General features: G+C 36.8%; 1 protein-coding gene across 5 annotated transcripts in view; it reads right to left on the bottom strand.

Moving 5' to 3' along the window:
- The window catches only part of npas3 (neuronal PAS domain protein 3), a 385,360-nt gene that overhangs the window by 54,515 nt on the left and 303,093 nt on the right, over positions 1–27,752 (bottom strand). For all 5 annotated transcript variants that reach the window (XM_089120156.1, XM_089120157.1, XM_089120158.1 and 2 more), the window contains one exon: positions 11,343–11,520. In XM_089120156.1, coding sequence (XP_088976282.1) covers positions 11,343–11,520 — 178 coding nt within the window. The remainder of the gene's footprint in view (positions 1–11,342; positions 11,521–27,752) is intronic.

Below are 27,752 nucleotides of genomic sequence, written 5' to 3'. Positions count from 1 at the left end.
GCTGTTAGCCAACCTCAAGCGGGCGATAGAGTGTCCTTCATATCAGAGCTAATTCTAACATCTTACAAAACAGGGTCCCACATTACTATTAATGCAAATGCATATTGTTAAAATACTATTAATGTATTATGAAAACCTTTTATTTAACAAATCTAGAATTAACAATGAACTTTTTTATATTTATAAAATTGACATTAACCTAAATGCAAGATTGGTAAGACTTTAATTTTCTATAAATGCCCAGATCTGCATGAAATTTTACACATTTGACAAGAGTCCCGCCCTGAAAAAATCTACATGCCGACATTCACCCACAGTCATAGCGCCACCTGCTGGCAACAGGAAGTGACCTTAAACAAAGCAGCCCCCACCGCACGTTTGACGTACATGTACGGAATTTCTGTGGCACATGGATGACTTCATAAATGAAGTGTGTAGCAAATTCACAGCCGAGCCGGATGAGCGCGGAATATGCAACGCGGCCGCCTCACACCCCGATGCGCTACAGGTGCGAGGGCCCGCCCATTGCTGCTTGCAGCTTTAATTATCATTGCATTCTTGCTGAATAAAAGTATTGATTTCTTAAAAAATCAAATTATTTGATATTCCATTCTATTCATGTGCAAAAATGAGAGAACCAAAAATATAAATAACTGAAGTCAATATGCTTTTTGTTTTTCTGTCAGCTTTTTGTAAATAATGCATAAACGAATGTTATCATATTGAAAAGTATTACCAATAATTTATGCAAAAAACAGTACATAACATTTAATGAATCATGTACAATAAGAACATACACATTTCTAATGAATTTAAATCCACATTTGTCACATGATAAAACACACAAATTAGCGTACTGCCCACACACATGCGTTGGGTTTTCATGTTTTATGGGGACTTTCTATAGTCGTATTGGTTCCTATACTGTACTGTACAAACACCTAAACACAACATTCACAGAAAGCTTTCTGCCATGTTTAGACTTTCAAAAAACATCACTGGTATGCTTTATAAGCTGTTTTCCTTGTGGGTTTCCAAAGACCACATGACCACACACACACACACACACACACACCCCATATTACCTCTCCGAAGGGTGAAGTATTGGGGCTCTGGAAGTGAGATGAATTGAAGAAATGTCAGATGGGTTCAAACGTGACCCCATTGGCTGGGTCAGCCTGAATAAAATCAATACGTTTGAGCCGCAGACCTCAGAAACTTCAGATTTCAATTAAAACTCCTCCAATAGTTTTGGTCATGTGATCACTCCTGACCCCATTGATATCCCATTTTCCACGAACCCAGGTGTTTGTGTGACTACGTGGACTACATTTTAATAGGTCTAGCATCATTTGTTTGCAAAATCTACTTGATATTGCAATGATGACATTCATATACTTCTAAGAGAAACATAAGTTTTCAAATACATATTGCATGAAGAATCCAAATGCCATGATAGTGTATACTACAGTACCTCCCCCCACACATAGGCTACAAAATCTGAACTAGACTAGTATCTAAAACTGTGATGAGAAACACAACTCTTCACAGGTGTGTTAAGCTAATGTGTGCCGTCCGTGAGCGCTAATCCCATTATTTGTATTCTGAGCCAGTGCTAACTGCTTGTGTGACCCCAACTCTTCTCAAGGACGCTTCTCACCTACGACAGAGCGGGATTCACCTGGGAGGATTCTGGGTAATGCAGACCACAGAATCCCCTAATGACCCAGACGGTGGACAGCAGCCGTTGAGGTCAGCGACCTCGGCGAGCCACGCGGATGAATGAAACAACACATTTCACAGCAGAAAAATGGTGTGAAAAATATATGGCTGAGTAGAACTAGAAAAATGTAAATATACAAAATATTGCATTATTTTTGAAAAATATTGAACAATTTTGAAACCTGTCCAAAACTGACCATTGAGAACCTTCAAATATTGATCAAAGACAGTATTTTATGCAGCAAATATTTTACATTTTCAACAAACAAACTCTTTCTCTGCCAATCATTTTCACAAAATTTCACAAAATTTGGCCCCCAGGGTTTTTTGTTTATCTGAGCATTAAATATATCAAAAAGAACAGAACCTCAGCTTTTAAACAAAAAACAACAAACAAAATTTAAGAAAGACTACGCACCCGCCCACGCACGCATTCAAACACGCATACATGTAGACTAAACGCATAATACGCATGTACATGCCGTCACTGTTGTCACAAATTCACGTTTTTTAAGTTTACAAGGAGATGATAACGGTATCACTTTAAAAACGTTTTCAAAAAACTCCTTTGTCATGTAAATGAATGGCCAAAAACGCATTAAAAGTTTTCTGTTTTCAGTTGAAAACGGTGTCGTGTAAACACAGAAGTTCATAATTAATGAATTTTGAACATTTTCGCTGCATTAAAGCAGTAGTTCGCTTTAAAAAAAAAACTTTTGCTGATAATTTACTCACCCCCATGTAGATGTCCACGTCTTTCTTTCTTCAGTCGAAAAGAAATTAAGGTTTTTGATGAAAACATTCCAGGATTTTTCTCCATATAATGGACTTCATTGGGCACCAAACGGTTCAAGGTCCAATTAGAGTTTCAGTGCAGCTTCAAAGGGCTTTAAACGACACCAGACGATGAATAAGGGTCTTATCAAGCGAAATGATTGGTCATTTAAAAAAATTCTCGAAAAACTCGAAAAAAGAATCGTTTATTTTGATGAACGAGTTTGAACAGGAGAGTCACGAACGCGCATCACAGAACAGAGCAAGGGGAGCATTTGTGCTTTTAAAGCATAAACTTTGTTACTTATTTTTTAAATGAGCGATCGTTTCGCTAGATAAGACCCTTATTCATCGTGTCGTTTAAAGCCGTTTGAAGCCGCACTGAAACTCTCATTTGGACCAATGAAGTCCATTATATGGAGAAAATCCTGGAATGTTTTCATCAAAAATCTTCATTTCTTTTCGACTAAAGAAAGAAAGACATGGATATCTTGGATGACATGGGGGTGAGGAAATTATCAGCAAAAGTTTTTTAAAAAAAAGTGAACTACTCCTTTAAATTCTGATTACACTGTAAAGCTGCTTTGAGACAGTCTGTATTGTAAAAAGCCCTATAAATGAATGAACTGATTTGACTTGTAAGGGTGCAAAGTAAAAAAAAAAAAAACAGTTTTATGGCCAGCAAATTGTAATTATTACTAAAACAGTAAATGATCTCAATTAACCACCATTGGCTGGAGTGGAGCCTCTTCCTTTTAACTGACAGCTCTTTTCAGAACACAGGCCACATCTGACAGCGTTTCTGTGTGTGAATATGTGTTTGTGTACAGTACAGCATGTGTGTATGCATCAAAGACATCTGTGCATGTGATTGTGTGCGTATGTGCTGGAGGTTTTACTCTGGTCTGACAGGGCTAGATTCAGAGGCCTTGTGGAAAAGAGCTATATTTGCATTTGAAATGTCACCCGCAGCAGCAGCAGACACCTGTTAAAGGCTAGAGGAGAATCCACACAAATCAAAGGTCTGACCCTACGGGAGAGTCCGGATCACCCTGCCCACAGAAGACACCCTGAGCCCTGCGCTGGGACCACACGTTCCTCAGTCCATCATCCTCACATGCAGCACCGCCAAAGGTTAATTCTGCTGTTCTTTCCTTTATTTATAGGATCTGGTTCTTTTTATCAATGTTTAATGCCACATCTCTTGTTTCAGGGATGTATGTTGTTGGCATACATTATACCGGTCATCATGTGTCCACTAAAATGGGGGTGAAATCAAAATCAAAACGTATTTATTGGCCAAATAAATTCATTTAATAAATGAAATGATTATGAAATGCTAAATTCCAGATTTAAATTAAGATAAGCTGCATTCAAAGATGTAAAGTAACATCTATCTATCTATCTATCTATCTATCTATCTATCTATCTATCTATCTATCTATCTATCTATCTATCTATCTATCTATCTATCTATCTATCTATCTATCTATCTATCTATCTAACTAGTTCTCTCAGTCCATCCATCTATCTATCTATCTATCTATCTATCTATCTATCTATCTATCTATCTATCTATCTATCTATCTATATCTATCTATATCTATCTATCTATCTATCTATCTATCTATCTATCTATCTATCTATCTATCTATCTATCCATCCATCCATCCATCCATCCATCCATCCATCCATCCATCCATCCATCCATCCATCCATCCATCCATCCATCTATCTATCTATCTATCTATCTATCTATCTATCTATCTATCCATCTATCTATCTATCTAACTAGTTCTCTCAGTCCATCCATCTATCTATCTATCCATCCATCCATCCATCCATCCATCCATCCATCCATCCATCCATCCATCCATCCATCCATCCATCCATCCATCCATCCATCCATCCATCCATCCATCCATCCATCCATCCATCCATCTATCTATCTATCTATCTATCTATCTATCTATCTGTCTGCCTGTCTGTCTATCTATCTATCTAGTTCTCTCAGTCAATCCATCCATCCATCCATCCATCCATATCTATATCTATCTATCTATCTATCTATCTATCTATCTATCTATCTATCTATCTATCTATCTATCTATCTATCTATCTATCTATCTATCTATCTATCTATCTATCTATCTATCTATCTATCTATCTATCTATCTGTCTGTCTGTCTAAATTATTATGTTCAGGTATGATTGAGGTTCTTACCGTTTTTGTGTTTAGGAAAAAAGTTATTTTTATAAAATTATATAATCTACTACTACTGCTACTAATAATCAAAATAAATAAAACAAATACGATCATGAATTCCTGAATACACACCTCAAATTTAAAGGGTATTTTCAGTCATTAGATGAACGGAAAATATGTCAAAGAATGCTGAATGAATCGCTCCTTTAAAAGGAATGATTAGGTTAAAGAAACTGTAAGTAAAAGCAGTGCGGCGACTGATGAGCTCTCTGTGCCAAAGCCGATGGGACAGATGTCACAGGCGCACAGGTCTGTTTCCAAATTCATCTCATTGCAAATGAAGCTTGAATCGTTTTCTTTTATTAATGCACAAACGGGAGGCTTCTTTTCATGCTCATCAAAAGCCTCTTGTTGACAAACAGCAGGATTACGATCTTCAAGAAAAATACCGCCGTGTTTACCGCTTTATTGCCGGCGTGTCATGCCCTTGAGAGAGAGAGATGGAGCCAGTGATAAAGGAAAACACGCTCTCCACTCTGCACTGCCAAATATTTAAAATAGGCTGTTGACAACACAATTTACTCTGCAGGTTGAGCAGATGAAAAAAGTGACATTCATTGGCAAAAAGAGGAGGGAAAAAAATTAGTGTAGAGGCATGCAGGACACATGAACATATGAGGGAGATGAGAAGAGGAGAAACGGTTGACTCACATTGAACAGCTCAACCTGCCATTCGAAAGAAAAAGAGAACACGAGGGAGAGTTTGTATCCAAAGGAGGACTACCTGGAGAAAGAACTGTTGGGATTACCGTACATCTCATTGACAGTGGCTTGGCCGGCGCATCAAATGTAAAAGTTGAAGAAAACTTCCAGCGATATCACTCTTGATATCACATTTGTCACATATCCCCAATGGGACATGGTGATGGAAAGATATATGTATAAATATTTTATATATAATATATATAAAAATATATATATGGTGCTCCACTAAGAACCTTTGCTTTCTCTTGCAAAACACTGGTGTTTTCTCACCAAATTATTACGTTTATCAAGAATCTTTGTTCGCTTACAAATAGTGTAAATTTCGTTAATTAAAACTGTGGCGAAAAATGTTCATCAATAAACTTTATGTCCATTACTAAGACGGGATGACACCAAGGTCATTAAATATTAGCTGTGACTATACCAACATGAAATAGCGTTGACGAAAAAAAGCAGAGACTAAAATTTAACGAAAATCGTTTATTTTTGGTTGGAAAAAAGAGAAGAGAGCGTTCATGCTTGCGGTTGCCAGATGTCAAGAGTTTTGTCTTGATTTGTTCTTATTTGAAAGTGCAATAATTCTGATGAATGAATTTAGCAAATGACAACAATCGTTGTGATTATAATCGTGAGTAAAATAATTGTTATTATCAGTTTTACCAATATGCAGCATGACGAAAAAAACGAAAAAGTTTTCGTTGACTAAAACTAGACCAAAACTCTCAGACAAAACTTGACTAAACAAAAACAGGTTGGCTAATAGGAAAAAAGCTGAAAAGTAAATTTTACACAGGACTAAAACAATAGCTGACAAAATGAACACTACTTACGAAACACTGGCATTCTCTTTCAAAACGTTCCCTGACAAATGCAAATACACTGAAATATAGGCTGAGTCTGAAAACTGACAAATGCTGCATTTGGAGGACGCGTTCCAAGGTCAAAAGGCATCAAGACATGCCCGAATGCAATGTTAGTTTCACTTCCCGTCTCCTTAGATACCTTCATTTGATCCATTTTTGAATGAAGCATATATGGATCCTTCGCTGACTTTACAGTTTTTTTTATTCGCTTTGGTACTATTTTCACAAGTAAGGTGTACATTTTCAAAACTCTTTGTACAAAAATCCAAACTGATCACACTTGTAACGCAGCTAGTCATTCTTTCAAAACCTGATGTAATGCTTTCAGTCAGTTGCACATGTTTTCAGTCCACATAATCATTATTTCAAACACAAGATTATTGTAATATGTAATGAGAACATTTGGTTTAATCACTGAAACACAACAATATGATCTTCTTTCAGTTTAGTACTTTTAACAATCAGTTCATCCAACAGCAAACAATGCAAGATACATGTTTCAAATCGGCCTTAGAAGTGCTGAAATGAATATGCTACAGTACTATAAAAGACAGATTACACAGTTTTACTGTAACATTAGGCAATACACTTACAGTACCCAACATTTACGTACATAATCTATAATTTTCAAATATCCATCATATATGCCTAATCAAGTGAAGGATCAATGAAGACATCCTCTACAATCATTTAGGCAAATTATAGTTTTTATTTTTCAGATAAAATTGTAACATACTTTCTATAATGAAATGTAACTACGTAAATAAGAACGAAACATAACATTTAGTGCACACATTACTGTACATAGTGGCAAATTGTGGTTACCACTATGTGAAATCAATTAGCTATAACGAGTATTCATCATGTGTGGTTACATGTAAATATTCATACAAACACACATTTTATTTCTGTAGTTCTCAAAATCCATATACTGTATATTGCTGAATTGAAAATCTATAGGTTTACCAAATGATTAATTGATTAAACATTAAGATCAGTTGGATTAAATAATAGACAAAAGTATTAAACTGAACAAAAAGAGATGCAAATCAAAAGTTTGATAGTAAGAGCTTTATGAAAGGCAGTTACTGTGAATGAAACAATAATGTAGATGAAACACTTATTTTGTGTTGTGAAAAGGATACTTTGTGATTGTGTGAATTGTACTAACACAGTTGAAAACATGATGAAATGTTTGAAAAAAGTGCACTTTTGATGATCTGTTGTGATATTAGCACTAAGAGTTTTGAAAATGTACACCTTACTTGTGAAAATAGTACCAAAGCGAATAATAAAAACTGTAATATCCCACAATCCTGTGCTTTCCATTCTGTGACAGTTGAAATAAAGATGGCGTCTGAAAGTTTTGGCTGGTCGTCAGTTTGTATGTAACTGTACATTTTTGATAAACCTTTTCCACTTATGAAGTCATTTCTAGTAAGAAATTACTATTGTAGTCATTAAATATTCACTTCGTCTTCACTGAAGCTCGCTCTATTTAGCTGTTGATCATTAAACCCATTCGCTGCCTCAGAAGTCAGAAGTCTGTCTGAAATCAGTTTCGCGAGGAACCTTTGTGCGCAAACGCTGTCCGCTAGTGATGGCCGGTTCGTGAACGAATCGTTCTTTTGAACCGGTTCTTTTTAGTGAACCGGTTGAACCAGTACACTAAATCGGACTGAATCGTTCGAAACAGTTCGCGTCTTGCGTCAGCGCTAAACCACAAGTTACTAAGGTTACTCACTTTCAGACATGCCTGACAGTCCCTCCGAATCGAAATAAACCAAAATATCCATTAGTACATTTTATTCAGTAACTCAAAAAGTTCACTGAACGGAGACATATGTTGGTGCTGAGAGAAGTGATGAGCACGAGCAGCTGATACTGCGCATGCGTGTACTACCGAACATACAGGTACAGCGGTCGGATAACCAGTACAGAACCGAGAACTGTTTCTTTCGGACACGTTCGACATATTGAGAACTGATGAGTTGATGAGCTGAGCATGCGTGCATTTTTTTCTGAGGGACGAAATGTTCCAAGTCTTTAGTTGAACATCAGTAAGTGTAACAAAATAAAACATTTTGGAAACATGTTTATCACATTACTGTATCACTGTATTATTTTAACGATTGGAAACAATGATTGGATTCTAAAACTGTCAAACTACTAAACATTTATTATTATACTAAAATAATATTTTCAGGAACAGCTTATTTAATTTCTAAGTAACTTTATAAATCATTGATGTAAACTCTTGCCAAGGTTTGGTGCACTGCTTAGTAAATGTTTATAATGTGTTAACATAACGAATTAAACATGTATGTTTAATTCGTTATGTTAACACATTATAAACATTATACTGTATAGGCTACAGAAGGCTATATTGGAGACAGACATGCATCTATTTTTTTTAGTTTTGTCGACTATTCAGGTTTCAGCTCAGCACACAGCTATGCTATGGTTCTCGAGTCGAGAACTGGATGTTGCAGTTCTTGAATCACTAGTACAGAACCGAGAACTGTTTCTTTCGGACACGTTCGATACGGTGAACCGATGAGCTGGAGATACTGCGCGTGCGTGATAGCACCGTCTCTGAACAGAACTTTCTTTCGGCCGGCTGATCCTGTGCTGATACATGAGCACGCAGTAGTACGGGTGAACCCAGGACTTAAATGAGAGGGCGAATCGGCGAAACGTAAGTTTATTTAATAACAAATAAAATGATGAAGACCATTTATGCATTTTATATATTTAAAACATGTAAAACATCCACGTAAACACATCGCCTAGGCTGCAGCAGGGTTCCTTTTCAAAATGTAAATGTAAGAAACTTATCCAAGATGATTATGACAATGCATACCATTATTTAACTGAAGTTGTGATTACAAATGCCTTTAATTTGAAGTATTTTTATCCGCCGGGATGATAGAATTGACGTCATTACGTGATGACGTAAAAGAACTGGTGAACCGGTTTTTTGAACCGGTTCATTAAAACGAACTGTCCGAAAGAACCGGTTCGCAGAAAAGAACCGGACTTCCCATCACTACTGTCCGCAAAGTCATTGCCTGATAGGGCAGTGAGGCAACAAGTCAGTTGACTACTTTTCGGGCATAGCCAATAGTTTTTCTTCCAACCTCATATTATTTACACCACTAAAGTTTTAGGAACAGATGCAAAAGTAGTGAAATTCCTCTAGTCTCCTTTTTATTAAATCATCACCATATCCTTTTAGGGGGTCTGTACAATGCAACAAAATGAAAGCAAATGAAAGCGGTCTAACAAGCTTACAATTTAGACAACATCATTGACTGAATGACTTTAATCCATGCTGCCCGAACTGGGAGCAAAACACACTTTTTGTCCTTAAAAACAAGCCCCACAAACTTGTTGTACAGAATGCGTCTCCGGTCCTCATCATTTCTAAATGAAGCTCTGGTGTTGAAAGACAGACCGCGGTGCCCTTTATCTGATTGTAAAGCACATCTTTAATGATTCTGTGTACACAAAAATAAATCTCAGCGTCAGACCAACCGCCTAGACCCTTTTCGTTCACTCCCGGCAAGAAATTAACACTCAAACACACACACACGATTTGAGTCTGCCAGTGTGAAATTTCTGCCTGGCTAGAAAAAAAAAAGAAAAAGAAAACGCCACGAAAAGGACAAAACCACAAATGTGGAACTTCAATTAATTTAAAGCTCCAATCAGCAAAGAATAAATCCTTGGCAGATCTAATTACTGAAGCTCTCGGAAGACCCGGGCCGACCAGCCAATCTCCCTCATGTTTGAACAGCTTGATGAACTCGGGGACTGATGGATATCAAGTCATTTTGTTTAATTTATAAATGGATTTTCCCCTAATACTTAAATTATCATCAGTACAACACAATGAAAATGGGAACATTTGGAAGGCAAAGTCTATAAGAGGCCTGAAAAGAATTCCAATGAGGAATGTCACCTCTTTTCATCCCTGCTATACAATTCGTCTAATTAAATTCGGGAGCAGGGTAAGCCTGTGTTACAGTGCTGCCGTCACACGGGCCGCCCCTGGAGAGTTCGGGCCGAGCGGAAGACACTCATCAGGCATATCATGTCACGCATGCCATTAACACACACTTTTGGCATCCTAAGGTCTAACTCACAGTCTCTGAGCGTCACATTGACCGCGTAAAAAATTCCTGCGGCGCGAATGAGGCGTAGAGCGTGGCGCGGTAGACGCGAATACGCCTCATTTGCGCAAATTATTTAGTTAGCGCTATTTGTGCATTCACGCGTTTCACAGAAAAATTTTAAGTTTGGCGTCAAAGTTTTCAATCCCGACGCACGTAACAACAAAAGTTTGAAGCGAAATTTACGCGCGTTGAAATCGAAATCCGTTGGCGGACATTTTTTTATATCGACCGAGCATTCTTCGAGAGAGTCACCGCTCTGTATTTGCTCTGGAGAGCAGAACAGCGGCGTGGGGATCATCGTCGCTGTATTTGTATTCCGAATACGAAAGTGGTCAAGCGTCAAACTAGACGCGAATTTGACGCGAAAGACTTTAAGGAAAAACTTTTCCGTACATTGTTTCTGTACACTTTTGACCAGGCGTCTAAATCCGACGCACATGGCAACCTTTAGCGTCAGTTAAATGACGCGGATAGATTTAGGTCTGGGGTTGGGGTTAGATCACTAGGAGGCGCGTCTCATATTAACACTAAAGGGTGCCATGTGTGTCGGATGTTGACGGATGGTCAAAAGCGTCAGATAGATGACGCCATGGGATGAGAACGGGCTGTGTAAACGTACCCTCAAAGTGCAACAACAGAAATGTTTTAATAAAAATAGAGAAATTAGATCTAAAAGTGCAGCAATAGAAATAATCCCTGTATTTATAATTCATGTATTAATAAAATTAAATAAAATGATAAAAGTAAAAAAAGTTAAATAAAATAAAATGCAAACTAGGGAGATTACTACATAAAACACAAGTCTATGATGTTTAACCTTTAACGTGATCTTACCTGGCTCAGGTGTCTCAGAGTGAGAGGAAGAGGAGGCAGAGCTGGCCCCATCCTCAGCCCCGCCGCCCTGAGACAGGAGCCCTCTCCCCGGAGGAAGCTTCATCCCCAACTGCTCCGCCATCTCCACGTGATCGCCCGGGTGAACGTAGTCAAACACGCTGCTGCCCGTCAGTTCCACCTGCAACAACACCAGTATCAGTGATCTGCCTGAAAACCAACAGCAAACTAACTTTCTGTTTTTAAAGGAATAGTTCACTTTGAAATTCATTTTTGGTGTGTTTTAGCTTGCCTCAACGGTATCCAAGATGTATATGTCTTGTTTTAGCAGTAGTTTCAATTTTGATATTTTTAGGTCAAACCGTTCGTGTCTGTCAGTCATATAATGGAGGTCTATGGTCACCACCTCAAAGAGCATGCACAGAGAAGTCCAAATTAAACATGATTTAATGAATCATAAATGTAAGTACACATTGATGGCCTAAGACATGAAACGAACGGTTTGTGTAAGAAATTGAACAGTATTTATATCATTTTTACCTTATAACCATATTTTTACCTCGACGTTGTACCTCGAACATGTTTTTAAAAAAGATATAAATCCGGTTCGTTTTCCCACAAAAAACACTCGTTTCGTGTCTTAGGCCATCGATGTGTACTTACAATTATGAGTCATTAAATCATGTTTAATTTGGACTTGGTGACCATAGACCTCCATTATATGACTGACAGACCAGAAAAATGTATCAATATTGAAACTACTGCGGAAACAAAGACACCTACATCTTGGATGGCCTTGAGGTAAGCTAAAACATATCAAAAATTAATTTCAAAGTGAACTATACCTTTATCTAAAAATAAAAACTGCTAATCATTTTCATACACTGAAAAAAGGCATCAAATATAAATATTAGATGAAAAACTTAAACTTAAAATAAGAAATGAAACATAACAGCACAAATTAAATCTTATCAAAACTGAAACTAAATTAAATTAAAAGGAAAAACAATAATAAAACAATATATTTATGTTACATTTATATGTATTTTTAACACTTTTATCAAATGTGCTCAAGTATACGTATTAGTATGTGTGTTCCCTTGGAATCAAACCCATGACTCACAATATTCTACCAGTTGAGCAACAACTACCACATTGCTCAACAGATTGTTATTTTATATACCCTCACATAGGTAAAATTTCATGAAACTTTGATTCATATACGATCTGTTTCTCATTATATAAAGTCTTTTATGTCTTATTCATGAAGGTTAGTATGAAGTATTCCCCAGTTATCTTTCACAGTGTGCTTTTCTGTAACTGTAGTGCAGCTAAAAGCACTCGTGCTCTTTAAAAATTTGACTTCATTCCTCCCCGGAGAGGTTTCCTTCTGCCCGAGACACAACTTAATGCTCTTTAGATAGAGCTCGTCCAAATAATCAAATAATTAGCGTGTGCTTGTCTAACCTTTAAACACGCTAATTTACTAAGCAGGGGGGAAACGGATTTACTGTTGCTAACTGGGGATGACAAGAAAAAACAACAGGCAGTTAAAGTATCTTTCTGTGCTTCTTAAATATGCAGTTGTTGTGTTGAGTAACACTGGTGCTGTTCTGTGAGCAGGTCCATGTCTACAGGGACCTGCGGATTACATGAGAATAATCCCTTTAATGTCCTATCCCTCAAAGCAATTTAGTGCTTCACAAATTATTATTCAAAACAGAAACAATGAAGAAAGAGGCAGACCGTTAACACAGACATGGGCTTGTGTTACTTTGGGACAATGCTGGAACTGTGAAACAGAATAATGCTGTGTATTAATTGTTTAAGATTTAGGATATTCCTGCTAGATATCTCTACTATAGATGGTCAGAAGGTGATGCACAAAGAATAAAATGGCTATGCCAGAACAGGTCAATTTACTTTTATATCTAAAAATAACTTTTAAGTTAAGTAAAAACTTGAAAAAGAAAATGAAAGCAAATTAAAAATAGTAAAAAATAATAAAAATGACAAAACTACTAAAACTTTAACTACAATTTAAATATGAATAAATATAATAGTATAGAAAAAATACTTTAAAAACAATCACAAACCATAAAAAACCAAGGTTGCAGGTTGCATGCATATATAGGTCAATCACTGACCTATATATCTATATTATCCAAGAGCAGAATATTCAAAGGAATGTATACTGGAGGATTTTATGTGCAACTCAGTTTGAATAGAACAATAACCACAGAAAACCCATGAAAACAGACACCAAAACAACAGTGAACAGGACCACCAACTGCGCTCTGTCTCTTTCTTAATGTTTAGCCTCTCACACAGAAGAAACCAAACAGCACATCTGATTTCTTTTTAATTTTCATCATTATTTTGTATCTGGGCATCAAAAATGTGCAGGCACAATCCAAGTAAGACTTTCTGGATCTTTCTCTGGAAGACTAACATTCCACTGATATCCAGTAGACCAAAGAATTGAGGATTCTTTTTGAAGAACTAAAGAGAAGGGGTTGAGGTTTTCAACTGGCTTACAGACAACTGAAGTCCAATATCAACAAAAAGAAGAAACAAGCCATTCACTTGAGAAAAAAAAAATCACATCAGTTTAACCTTGAGAGTCTAGTAGCTCTACATATGAGCTTTACAATAAGGTTTCATTTGTTAATTTGTAAAGAGTTTTATCTCTAAAAACTGTTTAGCGTATAACGCTAGTAATGAGGGCATATAATAAGTAAAAAGAAATCGCTAGTTTATACCACTAACAAGGCTCAAAATAGCCCCACACTAACACAGTAACATAATGAGGGTCCCTACATGCAAAACGAAGCATTGAGAACTTTGTAAGTGTACAGACCGTTTAATAAGAAGATACTTTATAAAGACAGTTCACTTCATGTATACAGGCGGCGCCATCTTTGGAAAACAGTCTCGACAAGTCGAACCACGAACGTCGTGCTGAGTGAACTGAACTTCTGAACTGTATGAACGGCGTTCGTGGTCGAGACTATTTTCTAAGATGGCTCCTGTCTTTATACACGAAGTGGACTGTCTTTATAAAGTATCTTCTTATTAAACGGTCTGTACACTTACAAAGTTCTCAATGCTTCGTTTTGCATGTATGGACCCTCATTATGGTACTGTGTTAGTGTGGGGCTATTTTGAGCCTTGTTAGTGGTATAAACTAGCAATTTCTTTTTTCTTATTATATGCCCCCATTACTAGCGTTATACGCTAAACAGTTTTTAGAGATAAAACTCTTTACATTCGATTTTGCAAACAAATCTCAGAGAACGATCGACTAGGTACCGATGTTTTATTAGACCAAAGATTCATTTTGCACCTGAGTTCTCCTTTAAACGTTCATGTTATACTGTATATTTTGGTTGCATTTGTGAGTTAACAGAAATGTAACTGGTTGTGAAAACTTGGCACATAATATCTAAATATTGATAAACCAATCGATAAAGTCCTGAAGTGAATCGTAATCGTTTTGTATCAGCAAATATCGTATCGCTGGCTGAGAGAATCGATATCATATCATATCATGATGAACCGTCCGATTTACACCCCCAATTAAGAACACTTATATTATAGATTGCTATTAGGATGTTAAGCAACCAGTATAACAAAAAAGTTTTTATAAAAAAAAAAAATATTGCCTATACCCTTTAAAAGTAATAGTGTCCATTTTGAATTTAATGTTGATTTTAAGATTAAAAAATGTATGAAAACTTGTCAGGTAAGTGACTATGGTAAAAATACAATGCAATAAAGTGCTTAGAAAATCAGTGATGAAATGTAAAGCTATCTCTCTCTCACATGCCAGGGCAGGCAAACCTTTTGTGTCCATTATAATTCATGAACATGGCCCTGCCGACTATTTTAACAGTATTAGAATGAGCCCACTTTTCAGCACAAGTGGCTGCACAAAGCACTCGTCTCGCCTTAATCTCTGAGATGCGAACAATGCGCCGAGAAAATAATATCGGCTCTAATACTCATCGTGTGGCGGCCGGAGCGGTAAAGTGTTGTCTGTGACAAGAGACGAGCAGATTATGCTCTGTGATTGCAGAAAGGACACTTGGATTACAGGAGGAGGTTTTGCATTGTAAATGAGGCCCGGCTCGCTGGAGTGGGGCCACGGACGGAGCCCACCAGCAACATGCTTATTTTGTAGAAGGTCACTCAATAAGAGTCCCCTCCCCTCCTGGCTTATTAAGACTGACTGGCATGCATTAATGAAATCACCTGATTTTACAAACATGAAGAGAGAGAGAGAGAGAGAGAGAGAGAGAGAGAGAGAGAGAGAGAGAGAGAGAGAGAGAGAGAGAGAGAGAGAGAGAGAGAGAGAGAGAGAGAGAGGAAATGGAGAAGGAAGGAGAAAAAACCTCTGATGTTATGCTTGATTTTAAAGAAGGAAGCCCTTAATTAGAAAGGTTTCAGAAATGTCAGCTATTAACTGTTCTGCTCTATTAAAGCTATAATACCCAGCTGTCAAATTTCATCACCCGATGGGCGCTTTCATTCGGTTTCTTGTGCTTAATTTTCTCTATCCTGTGGGCGGAGCTAGAGGCGGGGCCAAAGCTCCATTGACCCCCAACTTATATGTTTTGTTGTGCCTGGTACGTTACAAAGGCCAACGGACCATCGTCTGGACGTCTGATGCATATGGCACACTGGAAACACTTCAGGAGTTTCCAAGTTGTCATCTGATTGGTTGAATTCCACAAAATTTCAGGGAGACGTGCGTGTCACTTACTTTAACTGTCCTTAGGAAACAAATGAAGCCAAACCCCCTCATGGAAGAAGAACGCCGTCGTGTATGTGAAGTATGTAAAGTTCATGGTATAGACTCTTTAAAATACGTCCAAGAGTTTAAAGGGTTAGCTCACCCAAAAATGAAAATTAAGTCATTGATTACTCACCCCCATGCTGTACCAATCCCGTAAGACCTTCGTTCGTCTTCGGAACACAAATGAAGATATTTTTGATTAAATTTGAGAGGTGGATCACTGCTACATAGGCTGCCTAAGGGAATGAAACTTGACGGTCAATGAAGAAAATGTTTAAATTTTCCATGTGACTACCGTGGCTCAACTATAAGTTTATCAAGCGACGAGAATACTTTTTGTGCGAAAAAAACAAACAAAAATAACGACTTTATTCGACTATTCCTTTTCTTCCTTGTTGGCCTGAAACGAGACTTAAAGAGATTTCCACGACGCATGCGCGAGAATTGCGATCTCCTTCAACTACTTCAGTTCAGTTCTCGCGCATGCGTCATGGAAATCTCTTCAAGTCTCGTTTCAGGCCTACAAGGAAGAAAAGGAATAGTCGAATAAAGTCATTATTTTTGCTTGTTTTTTCGCATAAAAAGTATTCTCGTCGCTTGATAAACTTATAGTTGAGCCACTGTTGTCACATGGAATATTTAAACATTTTCTTCATTCCCTTTCTGGGCCGTCAAGTTTCATTCCCTTAGGAGCCGATGTAGCAGTAATCCACCTCTCAAATTTGATCAAAAATATCTTCATTTGTGTTCCGAAGACGAACGAAGGTCTTATGGGGTTGGTACAGCATGTGGGTTGGTACAGTAGTTAACGACTTAATTTTCTTTTTTGGGTGAACTAACCCTTTAACACTCCTGTCTGTTATTGTAGGGACATCGACTTGACATTTCAACTGCCCTAAACATGATGCAGAACAAAACTAATTGTGACTGGTTGCTTTACATGTCGGTCAGACGGTCTCTGGGCGTTCCCTGCCCAAGAAAAGCTGCCATGGAGATCCGACCTCACCTTCTGCAGTCAGTCGGAAGGAACGGAAAAATGGTGTAAAAGCCCACTAAACAGTTTTAAAATGGTTTATAAGTTACATTTTATTAGGCCCTTTCTTCATTATATGCTACTATACTAGCATACTATAAATATGAACAAGTTTATTTTTAAGTTAGTAAATCTAATATTTTATTAAGAAATTATTTTAACTGTAATTTCTATTATTTAAAAAAAAACATGATAAGCATGTTCAACACTAAACTAAACAAAGCTAAAGTTTGTGACGCTCATGAATCTCATGTCCCAGTATTATTCTGTCATCTTCTGGACATTTCCCCCCTTTTTAAAAAATTAAATCCTTCTCTGTTTAACGACTGAGCTGCTGTAGAAGCACCGACTCCTCCCCCTTCTGCCCTAAGCCCCGCCCTCTCGCATTCCCTTGTCTCTGCATAAAAGGAAGCATTGCCTCCCTCTTTTGGCTCCAGCGGTCTCTCTCGCCCTGCTCTGTGAAGCTGAAGAGGCATGTCAAGTGTCACTGAACCCCTCCAAACGGCAACAGGAAGCTGCCAGCTCTCGTCTCTCACATTATGACACAATTACTCGCTGGCATCAAACACGCGCCGCAACAGCTCTCACCTCACGCTCCCTGCCAGTTAACCTGTTTGGAGTCCAGGAACATTTTGGCCCCGTCCATGCATGCAAATCCACAATCATGACTCACTCCTCAGATAAAAGGACCGTTGCAAGTGCTGATGTGAGATAGCAAAGATCTGATGGTTGAAATGACAGCTAGCTTTTGAGCTTTGGCCCTTAAGTTGCTCGCAAATTGCTTCTGATTTTTAGAACATTTGTGTGCGTATGCTACCATAGATTTTTTTTTATTCAATTTTAAGTGCAACTTATCGAAAATAATCAAATATGGGAAAAATGTGTTTTTTTTCTCTGTGTAATACAAGCAGCAGCACTATTAAAAACCTAAACATGAGAAAGACAAAAACAGAAATTTGGCCTGGGATGGAAAAACACATTAAACACATTTGAGGGAGGGAGTAATTCCTTTCAGTTCCTTAAAATGTCAGCGACTTTAAAAAAGTATTAATCAAATAAATTGATGTTGGCTGGAGGGTTCAGAATTAATTAAGGCATTTAACGCAAATGTGCTAAATGGAACATTATACATTTCATAGCATGTAATTACTCTTTTAATAAATGATTCATGTTATATTCCCATCAATTGATAACGCTTGTGAATCATAAAGCAATTCAGAGAGAGCTTGTCTGGACCCTGAGATACAGCTTGTGGGTTTCAAATCATTGGTCCTTCTGTTTTTGTTCCAGCTGGGAACCAACAGTGCCGATTAAATTATGCAAACCCCGCCGCACGGATAGCCAAGAGCTAAAACCAAAAAAAAAAAAAAAAAAAAAAAAAAAGAAATCTGATGGGTTGTACAACAGAGCTGAATAAGAGAAGCACTGAACTATAGGAAAACTTTTGTTATAAAATATTACCAGTGTTTTAGGTGAGAAACTTCTTTTCTTATAACTTTTTACAACAAATTAAAAAATGAAAAAAGATTTTACTTTAACATTTATTAAAATATATATAATATTATAAAAATGTAAATATATATAATATATATATGAATCAATCAATATATTTATATTAGGGTTGTCAAATGATTAATCGCGCTTAATCGCATCCAAAATAAAAGTTTGTGTTTACATAATGTATGTGGGTGCACTGTGTTTGATTATTTTGTTTATATATAAAAACACACACATGCATGTATATTTAAGAAAAAAATATTATATGTAAAATATTTATATATAATATAAATTATGTATAAATCTATATACAGTATATGCATGAAAATATTTCTTAAATACATACAAGCATGTGTGTATATATATATATATATATATATATATATATATATATATATATATATATATACATATAAAATAATTATACACAGTGCACCCACATATATTATGTAAACACAAACTTTTATTTTGGATGCGATTAATCGCGATTAATCGTTTGACAGCCCTAATTTATATATAAAATAAAACTATGTATTTTTTAAATATAACAATATATGTGATAAATCATATTGTACACATCTTTGTAGATGTGGAGCTCGAGTTACAGTCGCAAATTTAAGGATGTGTGACTTGCTTGACTAAATGAAATCAATACGTTTTGAATATTTCCTTTTTTCATACTGCTATTACATCGACCACAGGCCACCCTGCTTCCTAAATATCAGCATCAGCCATATTGCTAGACCACTAGCACAGACTTTATATACAACTATAAATGATGATTGACACGACTACGATTAACCTCTGCTTTTCACGCGGTCTCATCCATTAGGGTTCCCGATAAATCATCTGATTACCGAGCCCATAAAACAATAACAGGGCTCCATGAAAGCGCCACCATTGTCGTAGTGGACACGAGAGAGGAGAGATATCCGTGCAAAAACAAAAGCCGGCAGTGGCTTAAAGGAAGGACATAATTAAGGGCCAATCGGAGCTGTCTTGTGTGAGCAGAGACCCAGGGGAGCACCTCTCTACCTGTCTGACCTTGGAAAATGGGAGTCCTTGGCTGAGCCGGTGACCCTCTGATCTCCACTCACATCCAATCTCCCTCACCGGCACGAGAGACGCGACCCGCCTCATGCAAATCCCTTCTCCCGAATAAACCACAGCCTAATTAAATATTTTTTAACGATGTGAGTAATTTTTGCCAAGGGGTGGATTCGGGGCTAAAATTTAATATGAGATCACAAAAGATGTTCCCAGCGTTGATTCTGTAAATTAATGACTATCTGCCTTATAATAAAAGCATACTGCCAAGAATGGGAATGAAGACGGCTTACTTCATTCGCCTGATAACTCAACGAGCGCTTTTGGGAAAAGGCTTCCACTTCTGCCAGAGCACAAAGGCGGCCGATGTAATATTTGTCAGCCAAACAACGAGGTCTTCTAATTTCACAAGTCAAACAGTCACACTGTATATCTGTTTGTGAGATGGCTCGGGCTCTCGCTTTCTCCTCGGCGTTCCTCTGGGTTAAGCCATAGTCTCGGCCGCGGCTGTGCTATTAACTGCGGGAGCTTTCTTGGGTCCACTCGAGTGTTACACGGCTCAGATTACAGTAACCTTTAACTGCCGGCTGACAGACAGATGAAGGAGGAGTGTAGTCCATCTCTCGCCTTCTCTTTCTATCCCTCTCCGCGCCACTTCCACACAAAACCCTAATCTTCTCCCCCCACCCGACGAAAACCTGTCACTTCAGGAAAAATGGAGGGCATCAGTAGCCGTGGGCCGTGTGTATTCTCTGCGCTGATACATGGCACTTTACCTCGGGCTATGCATATGAGCCGTTACAGGCGGCTCTCAGCGGGCCATCCGTCAATATCCCAATCAGTCACTGGATCAGTACCAATTAATACCGGCAGCATCAAACCGACGAGCTCTTTCCATCAAAACAAGCACACATGAAACGGTAATATGGATCCGATTGATAAAAAGGATGGCGTTTCATTAATGTCTATTCCTCGGATGGATACAGATGAAAGCTAATGCAAACTAAAAAGGTAAACTGAAAAGTCAAGTTTATGTGCAGTAAAACAATTTCAAATAGTTCTGTTTATAAATTCAGTGCATTATTTATTGCACATTTAATATATAGTTACAACACAAAAATATGAATAATATATATAGTATTTTGTAAAATGTACAATAATTATATGTATTTAAATAACTATACAATGATTGTTCATAGTTAAACAATGTGTTGTAAAACAATAAACAAACATTTCATGCATCTGTGCTAAAATACACACTCTCAGAAAAAAGGTACATATCACTGTGGCTGTACCTTTTCAAAAGGTAAACTTTTGTCCATTTTAAGTGTTAATATGTACATTTTAGGTGCTAATATGTACACTTTAGGTGCTAATAAGTACATTTTAGGTTTTAATATGTACATTTTAGGTGCTAATAGGTGCATTTTAGGTGCTAATATGTAGGTGTTAATATGTACATTTTAGGTGTTAATATGTACGTACATTTTAAGTGTTAAAATGTAAGTTTTAGGTGCTAATATATACATTTTAAGTGTTAATATGTACATTTCTGGAGCTAATATGTACATTTTAAGTATTAATATGTACGTTTTAGGTGCTAATATATACATTTTAAGTGTTAATATGTACATTTTAGGGGCTAATATGTACATTTTAGGTGCTAATATTTACATTTTAGGTGCTAATAGGTGCATTTTAGGTGCTAATAGGTACATTTTAGGTGTTAATATGTACATTTTAGGTGCTAATATGTACATTTAAGGTGCTAATATTTACATTTTAGGTGCTAATAGGTGCATTTTAGGTGCTAATAGGTACATTTTAGGTGTTAATATGTACATTTTAGGTGTTAATATGTACATTTTAGGTGCTAATGGGTGCATTTTAGGTGCTAATGGGTGCATTTTAGGTCCTAATATGTACAATTTAGGTGTTAATATGTACATGTTAGGTGCTAATATGTACATTTTAGGTGATAATATGTACCACTAAGGTACCAATATGCAGCCTTTAGGTACAAAAGTTTACCTTTTGAAAAGGTACAGCCCCAGTGACAGTTTTTGTACCTTTTTTTCTGAGAGTGCACTGGCCAGTATTCCAGCATACCAATGATCACAATTATTTATGAATATTTAAAAATATTTAATGGATCATTTATTTAATATTTCATTAACCAAGTATACTTGGTTCTATGAATATACAAATTAGCCCCACCTCCACTCACTCACACCAGCTCAGAGATCCACTCATTGATGATCACACTTTGACCTGATTGGTTACAGATTGGTTTGACCTGATTTGAAGTTCCTTAAAAGGTTCTAAGAGTGCTACATATTTGGAACCCCTAAAAGGTTCTATACACAACCCTTTTTAAGGGTTCAGTAATAAGAACCCTTTAGGGAATCTTTTGGGTTCATTTATTATCATTTGTTTTGTCCTTTCCAGATTAAATATTTCATACTATTGTCAGACCCTAACATGTGTTTATGAATGCAAAATTCAAGATATGGGGGTTAGAAAATGTGTATATATTTATATCATTTTATGTAGATAATCAATATCACAGAAGAGTGCCATTTCAGTTCTTCTCCTCCAAAAATCAGCATGTTAAAAATGTGATATTAGGTTACTACAACAGTTTAATAAACAATAATTTAATTGCAACTACAAAATGTTGCAGAATAATGTCATATATAGGAATGAATAATTATGAATAATAACCCTATGCTTCATATGAAGAGTTCAGATGCAAAAGCCTCTAAATGCCATTTGAAATTTTCTTCTTTAATGATGATATTTATCAAACTTATATATTTATGTTCAGTAATTTCACATAAATAACAATTAATAGGTAATTATCATTGCCATTTAAGTGAAATCACTGAACTTAAATATACAAGCTTGATAAAAATGATCATTCTAGAAGAAAATTTCAAATGGCACTTAGAGGCTTTTGCATCTGAACTCTTCATATATAGAACTCCAATGAACCCTTTTTTTCTAAGAGTTTATGACTTCACAAACACCAGCCATTTCAAACTGAGACCCATTATGAGAGAACAAACAATGTGCATGTGTGTGTTTGTGTTTACCAGAGAGTTTCAGAACAGAGATATGAAATTCATAGGCAACATGTCTCTCATTCCAGGCAGCGCAGAACATCGCTGCAGAGAGACAATAACTTTAACAATTAACTTGGAAGGACAAAAAGGGTAAAAATCTCCCTGCGCTCTTTTCTCTGGCGTTCCTGATTTTTATCGAGCTCACAAAGCTCCCTTAGATCATCTTAATCCACTGTGGCAAAGTAGCTGAATATGAGATTCAGATTGTCTTAGAAATTCTGTGCAACCAATCAGCTTCCTGACATTGCTTTTCCCTTCAACCTTCAGAACTTGTGACAGCAAAGACCAAAAGCCAAATCACAAAGGAGTGCAAAATCGGCAAACCCAGCGAGCCGGCCGCTAAAGCCAGTGAACAAAGATCGCGTTTGACACTTCAGAGCAACTTCACATCCAAATATTATATCAATCACAAAATTATATATATATATATATATATATGGATTAAGATGTATATGTATATATAATTCCTGTATTTAATATATACCCTACAATATAAATATAATACATCCATGCCACATGCAGACAGACAGACAATGAAGTATAAGATCAATTTTACACATTAAAAAAATAACATTTTCTACCAGATCGGACTCTTTTAATGACTTTTACTGGTATAACATAAGCCAGGTTCATTCAAATGTACTAATACTGTCTGACGGACCAAACTATTTAAATCATGTTATAGCTATATTTTTTTGCTGGATATTCAATGGGGAAAACTGGTTTACATATATATTAACCTAAACCATATACAGGCAAACCTAAATTTACTTCACTTTATTACTATTAAATCCTAATCTAGTCATAACAAACTATATGTTGTTGAAAATGTCTAAGACTGCTAAATAGATATTTAACTGCTGTTTTTTGCAACAAATTATGTAAGAAGAGAAACCGATTATTTTTTTTTTGACAAGAGTGCGCCTCAAAAAAATCTGCACCATAACAGGAGTTTTTTGTCACAAAAAGTTGACGCACACATCTTTAATAACTGAAACTTTGGGTTTTCATGCTAAAAGTTCATAATAAAACATAAAATTTAGTATTTTCCAACAAAAAATTCTAATATAATATTATCCTCTAAAAATATAATATTATCTTTTGTATATCACATATTTCAGTAGTTATCATAAATTAGGTATCATTTGAAAGCTTACAAACTCAGAATTCATCCTGTGAAAACAGTTTTATAATCGAACGTTGCGTTACCATAGAAACGGTACTCTAAATTATTTCATCAGGCTCCTCTCCTTTTGGGCATCATTATATTTCATAATTTATGATTAAAACCTTTTCTAATCTTGAAAAAACATATTGTCAGAAAGTTCTGTGTCTCAATGTTCCAAATTTTGTGACAGAATTGATAGTTGGACATAAATGTATTAATTTGTTAAGGCAGAATGTACAACTAAATTCAATGGAATTGAACCCGGTGGCTATTTTTGGTACTACGCCTTCATTTTTTGTGATATCAACTTCAAATTTGGAACATAACTTTAGTAATTTTAGAGTAAACAATATTTTGTAAAATATATATTTTATATAAAATAAAAAATATATAGTACAGTATGTTTGATTTACAGTAAATTTAAACTTCCAAAACTTTTTCATACTTTCATTTTTTTGAAGTGTTTTCACTTTTAAAACAAGACCAAACTTGTCCATATTCCAAAGCATTCTTGAATTACAACCATTTAAGTTTGAATAGTGCATTTTAACCCCCATTTTCAAAAAGGGGGGTGTCACAGTCCTCCGTCTGCACCAGTCTGTCTTGTCTTCAGCACTACACTTCCCAGGATCCTCTCGTCACCCTATCCCGTGTTCACTCCCTCATCAGCCACCTGTTCCTCGTCATCGTCATCTGTTTCACCTGTCTTCACCTCATTATGTTTGATTCTTCTGTGTATTTAGTTCCTTCTGTTTTAGTCAGTCTTGGTCGGTCGATGTTGTTTGATGTTACCTGGTGTTTGCGCCTGTCTCCCTGCCTTCCTGCCTGTATGTTGATAATAAATTCGTATTTTGATGTTAAACTGGATTCCTCCCGCTCCTTCGTCCTGCACTCCTGGACCCCTGCACCACACCCCGTGACAGGGGGTGACAGCTAAAGGGATTATTTGGTAACACTTTATTTGAAGGGGTGTGCATAAGACTGACATGACACTGTCATAAACATGACATAACACCTGTCATGAACATGAAGGAGTCTTTATGAATGTTTATGACTTTTGTCATTAAGTGTCATTCGGTAAATTATGACACTTTCAATGCAAAGTTGACATTGTTTAAAATGTCTTTGTTATGACAACTTGACATTAACCAAGAAATCATAACCTGTCACAAATATGTCATAACAGGTCTAATTATCAAACTTAAAGAAGTTATTTAGCTTTGCGTTAACATTACATTACCCTGTCATATGTGATTAGTTTTGACTTTGGCCGTCATGACACCATTATAACTCATGAATATTTTACTTGTCCTCAACAGTGTTGTGCAAGTTACTTCGAAACTGTAATACATTAGGTATTACTTGTTACTGTTATTTAAAAGTAATTCATTACCTTACAATATTACTGTCCCAGAATTGTAATGCGTTACATTACTCATGTATTACTTTTGAGTTACTTTCACCAAAATAACTAAGTAGAACTTAACTTTTGGGCTGTAACGAAACGATATGCAATATGAAACCGAAATCGCAATTCGCCACACGACTCAGATCCACGAACCTACAGAATCGCGACACACCTCTTCCAACTCCAGCGTTATTCTCCTTACCGTCCAGATCCAATGCTGCCTTATCTTTAAATTAGACTATTAGTATTATTTGAAGTTAACATTATAAAATACGTAGACCTACACCACAAAACTAGTTGAGGATAAATTATTTAAAATTGGGGAAGTCCAGCATTATGGACATGACATTTGCAGTCAAAACTTGAAATAAAAATTCTCAGAAAATATGTATTGAAACGTATATAGGCTACTTCCTTAAAGGACTCCAGACATTAGACAAGTATCAGTCTATGTTTTATTTTTAATATTAGGGAAAAGACGCACATTCATGCGTGACAAAAAAATAGGAGGCAACATATATTTTTTGTAATTCTGTTAATTACACTGCGCAAATCGGATGAGGAAGGGTTGGCTCTCCAGTCTCCATAGAACTTAAAATATTCATTTTATTTTAGTTTTCGTGTTCGCATTTATGAGGAAAAAACAATGTTACAGACGCGACCGCTCTGAACTGGCACTAAAAGACTGCTTTAAAACTTTCACATAGTCTGTTGCCTTTAAGAAGTAAAAGCAGACAATACACTGTAATACAACTGTAATACAAGCCTCACTGAACATGTAACGAGTAAAATATTACTGAAAATTGATTAGTAATGCCTTACACTGTCACAGTCCTTCGTCTGCACCATCCTGTCTGCGTCTCCAGCACTACACTTCCCATGATCCTCTCGTCTGCACACCTGAACTCACTCCCTCATCAGCCTCCCGTTCAGCGTCCTGTTCATCTGTTTCACCTGTTTTCACCTCATTAGTTCTGATTCCTCTGTGTATTTAGTTCTCCCTCCTTCATTCTGTCTTTGTCGGTCAATGTTGAATGTTACCCGGTGTACCCTGTCTTCCTGCCTGTATTTATGGAATCAACCCTGTTCTCCCCGATATTCCGGTCTCCTTGTTCCTTTGCCTGCTCCACACCCGTGACATACACTACTGCGTTACAGCAAAAAGTAATATGTTACTGTAATGTATTACTTTTGTAATGCGTTACTCCCAACACTGGTCCTCAAGTAAAGTGGAACACATTGTACTAGTTATAAAGATGCCATTAAGGGTTATTACACTATCAAATGCTTTAACAACAGTGTCATTAATATTCCCCTTACCTCAAGTAAAGTGGAACATGTTGGACTAGTTATTAAGATGTCAGGTTATGATTTCTTGCTTAATGTCAAGTTGTCATAACAAAGACATTTCAAACAATGTCAACTTTGCATTAAAAGTGTCATAATTTACCGAATGACACTTAATGACAAAAGTCATAAACATTCATAAAGACTCCTTTATGTTCATGACAGGTGTTATGTCATGTTTATGACAGTGTCATGTCAGTCATGTGCACACCCCTTCAAATAAAGTGTTACCGATTATTTTTATTATAAGATCTTTTTTTTGTGTGGAAAATTAGGTAAATAAAACGCTTACTTAATGTCATTTGGTTATCTTTTCATTTCAAATCAGCTGACTCGACTTAAAAAGTCATCTTGGAACAAACTGCAGACAATGAAAAATACAAAACACAGAACAACGACTACATAACCTCAACGTAAAGGGGATTGTGGTCAAGTTTTTTGCTGAAGAGAGAAAGATGGAACAATGACTCCCATTCGGGTCTCCGGCTAAGCTCTGTCCGTTTCGCCCCCCTCCCTCGGCCCGCCGTAGAGGCCTGTTACAGATCACTGGCCACTTTGAAAATCACGAAAATGAAAATCAACTCAGGGGAGAAATCTGCAGAGGCAATAACCCCTCCGTCCCCCTCAGTCACATCCCAGCGCCTCTCCATAAAGGGGAAGTGTCATAGCTGTAGCTGCCAATCCAAGACCTTAGCACCTTTTCTCTCTGTCCTCACGACGGGCATTACCATTGCGATTGTCCGTGCCGCCGCACCGATCCAAATGAAATCACCCGCTAAATAAAACACAGAAATCGCCCCTATTAGTCTCCCCAGCAAGACAGATTAAACATGGCCGTGTCAATGCAGTCGTCTCCCCCATTCTCCAACTTTCCCTGGTTCTCTGGTTTTCATTCTTTTATCAGAATCACTTATCAGTCGGCGCTCCGTGCATCTGAATAGAGCTCGAAACATTGGTGCGAATCAATAAACTCTCATTTTCTTGTAACAG

The sequence above is a fragment of the Pimephales promelas genome, chromosome 15 (genome assembly GCF_988280905.1).
Source record: "Pimephales promelas chromosome 15, fPimPro1.hap1.1, whole genome shotgun sequence".
Classification (NCBI taxonomy): Eukaryota; Metazoa; Chordata; class Actinopteri; order Cypriniformes; family Leuciscidae; genus Pimephales; species Pimephales promelas.
This window is presented reverse-complemented; position numbering and strand designations above follow the sequence as displayed.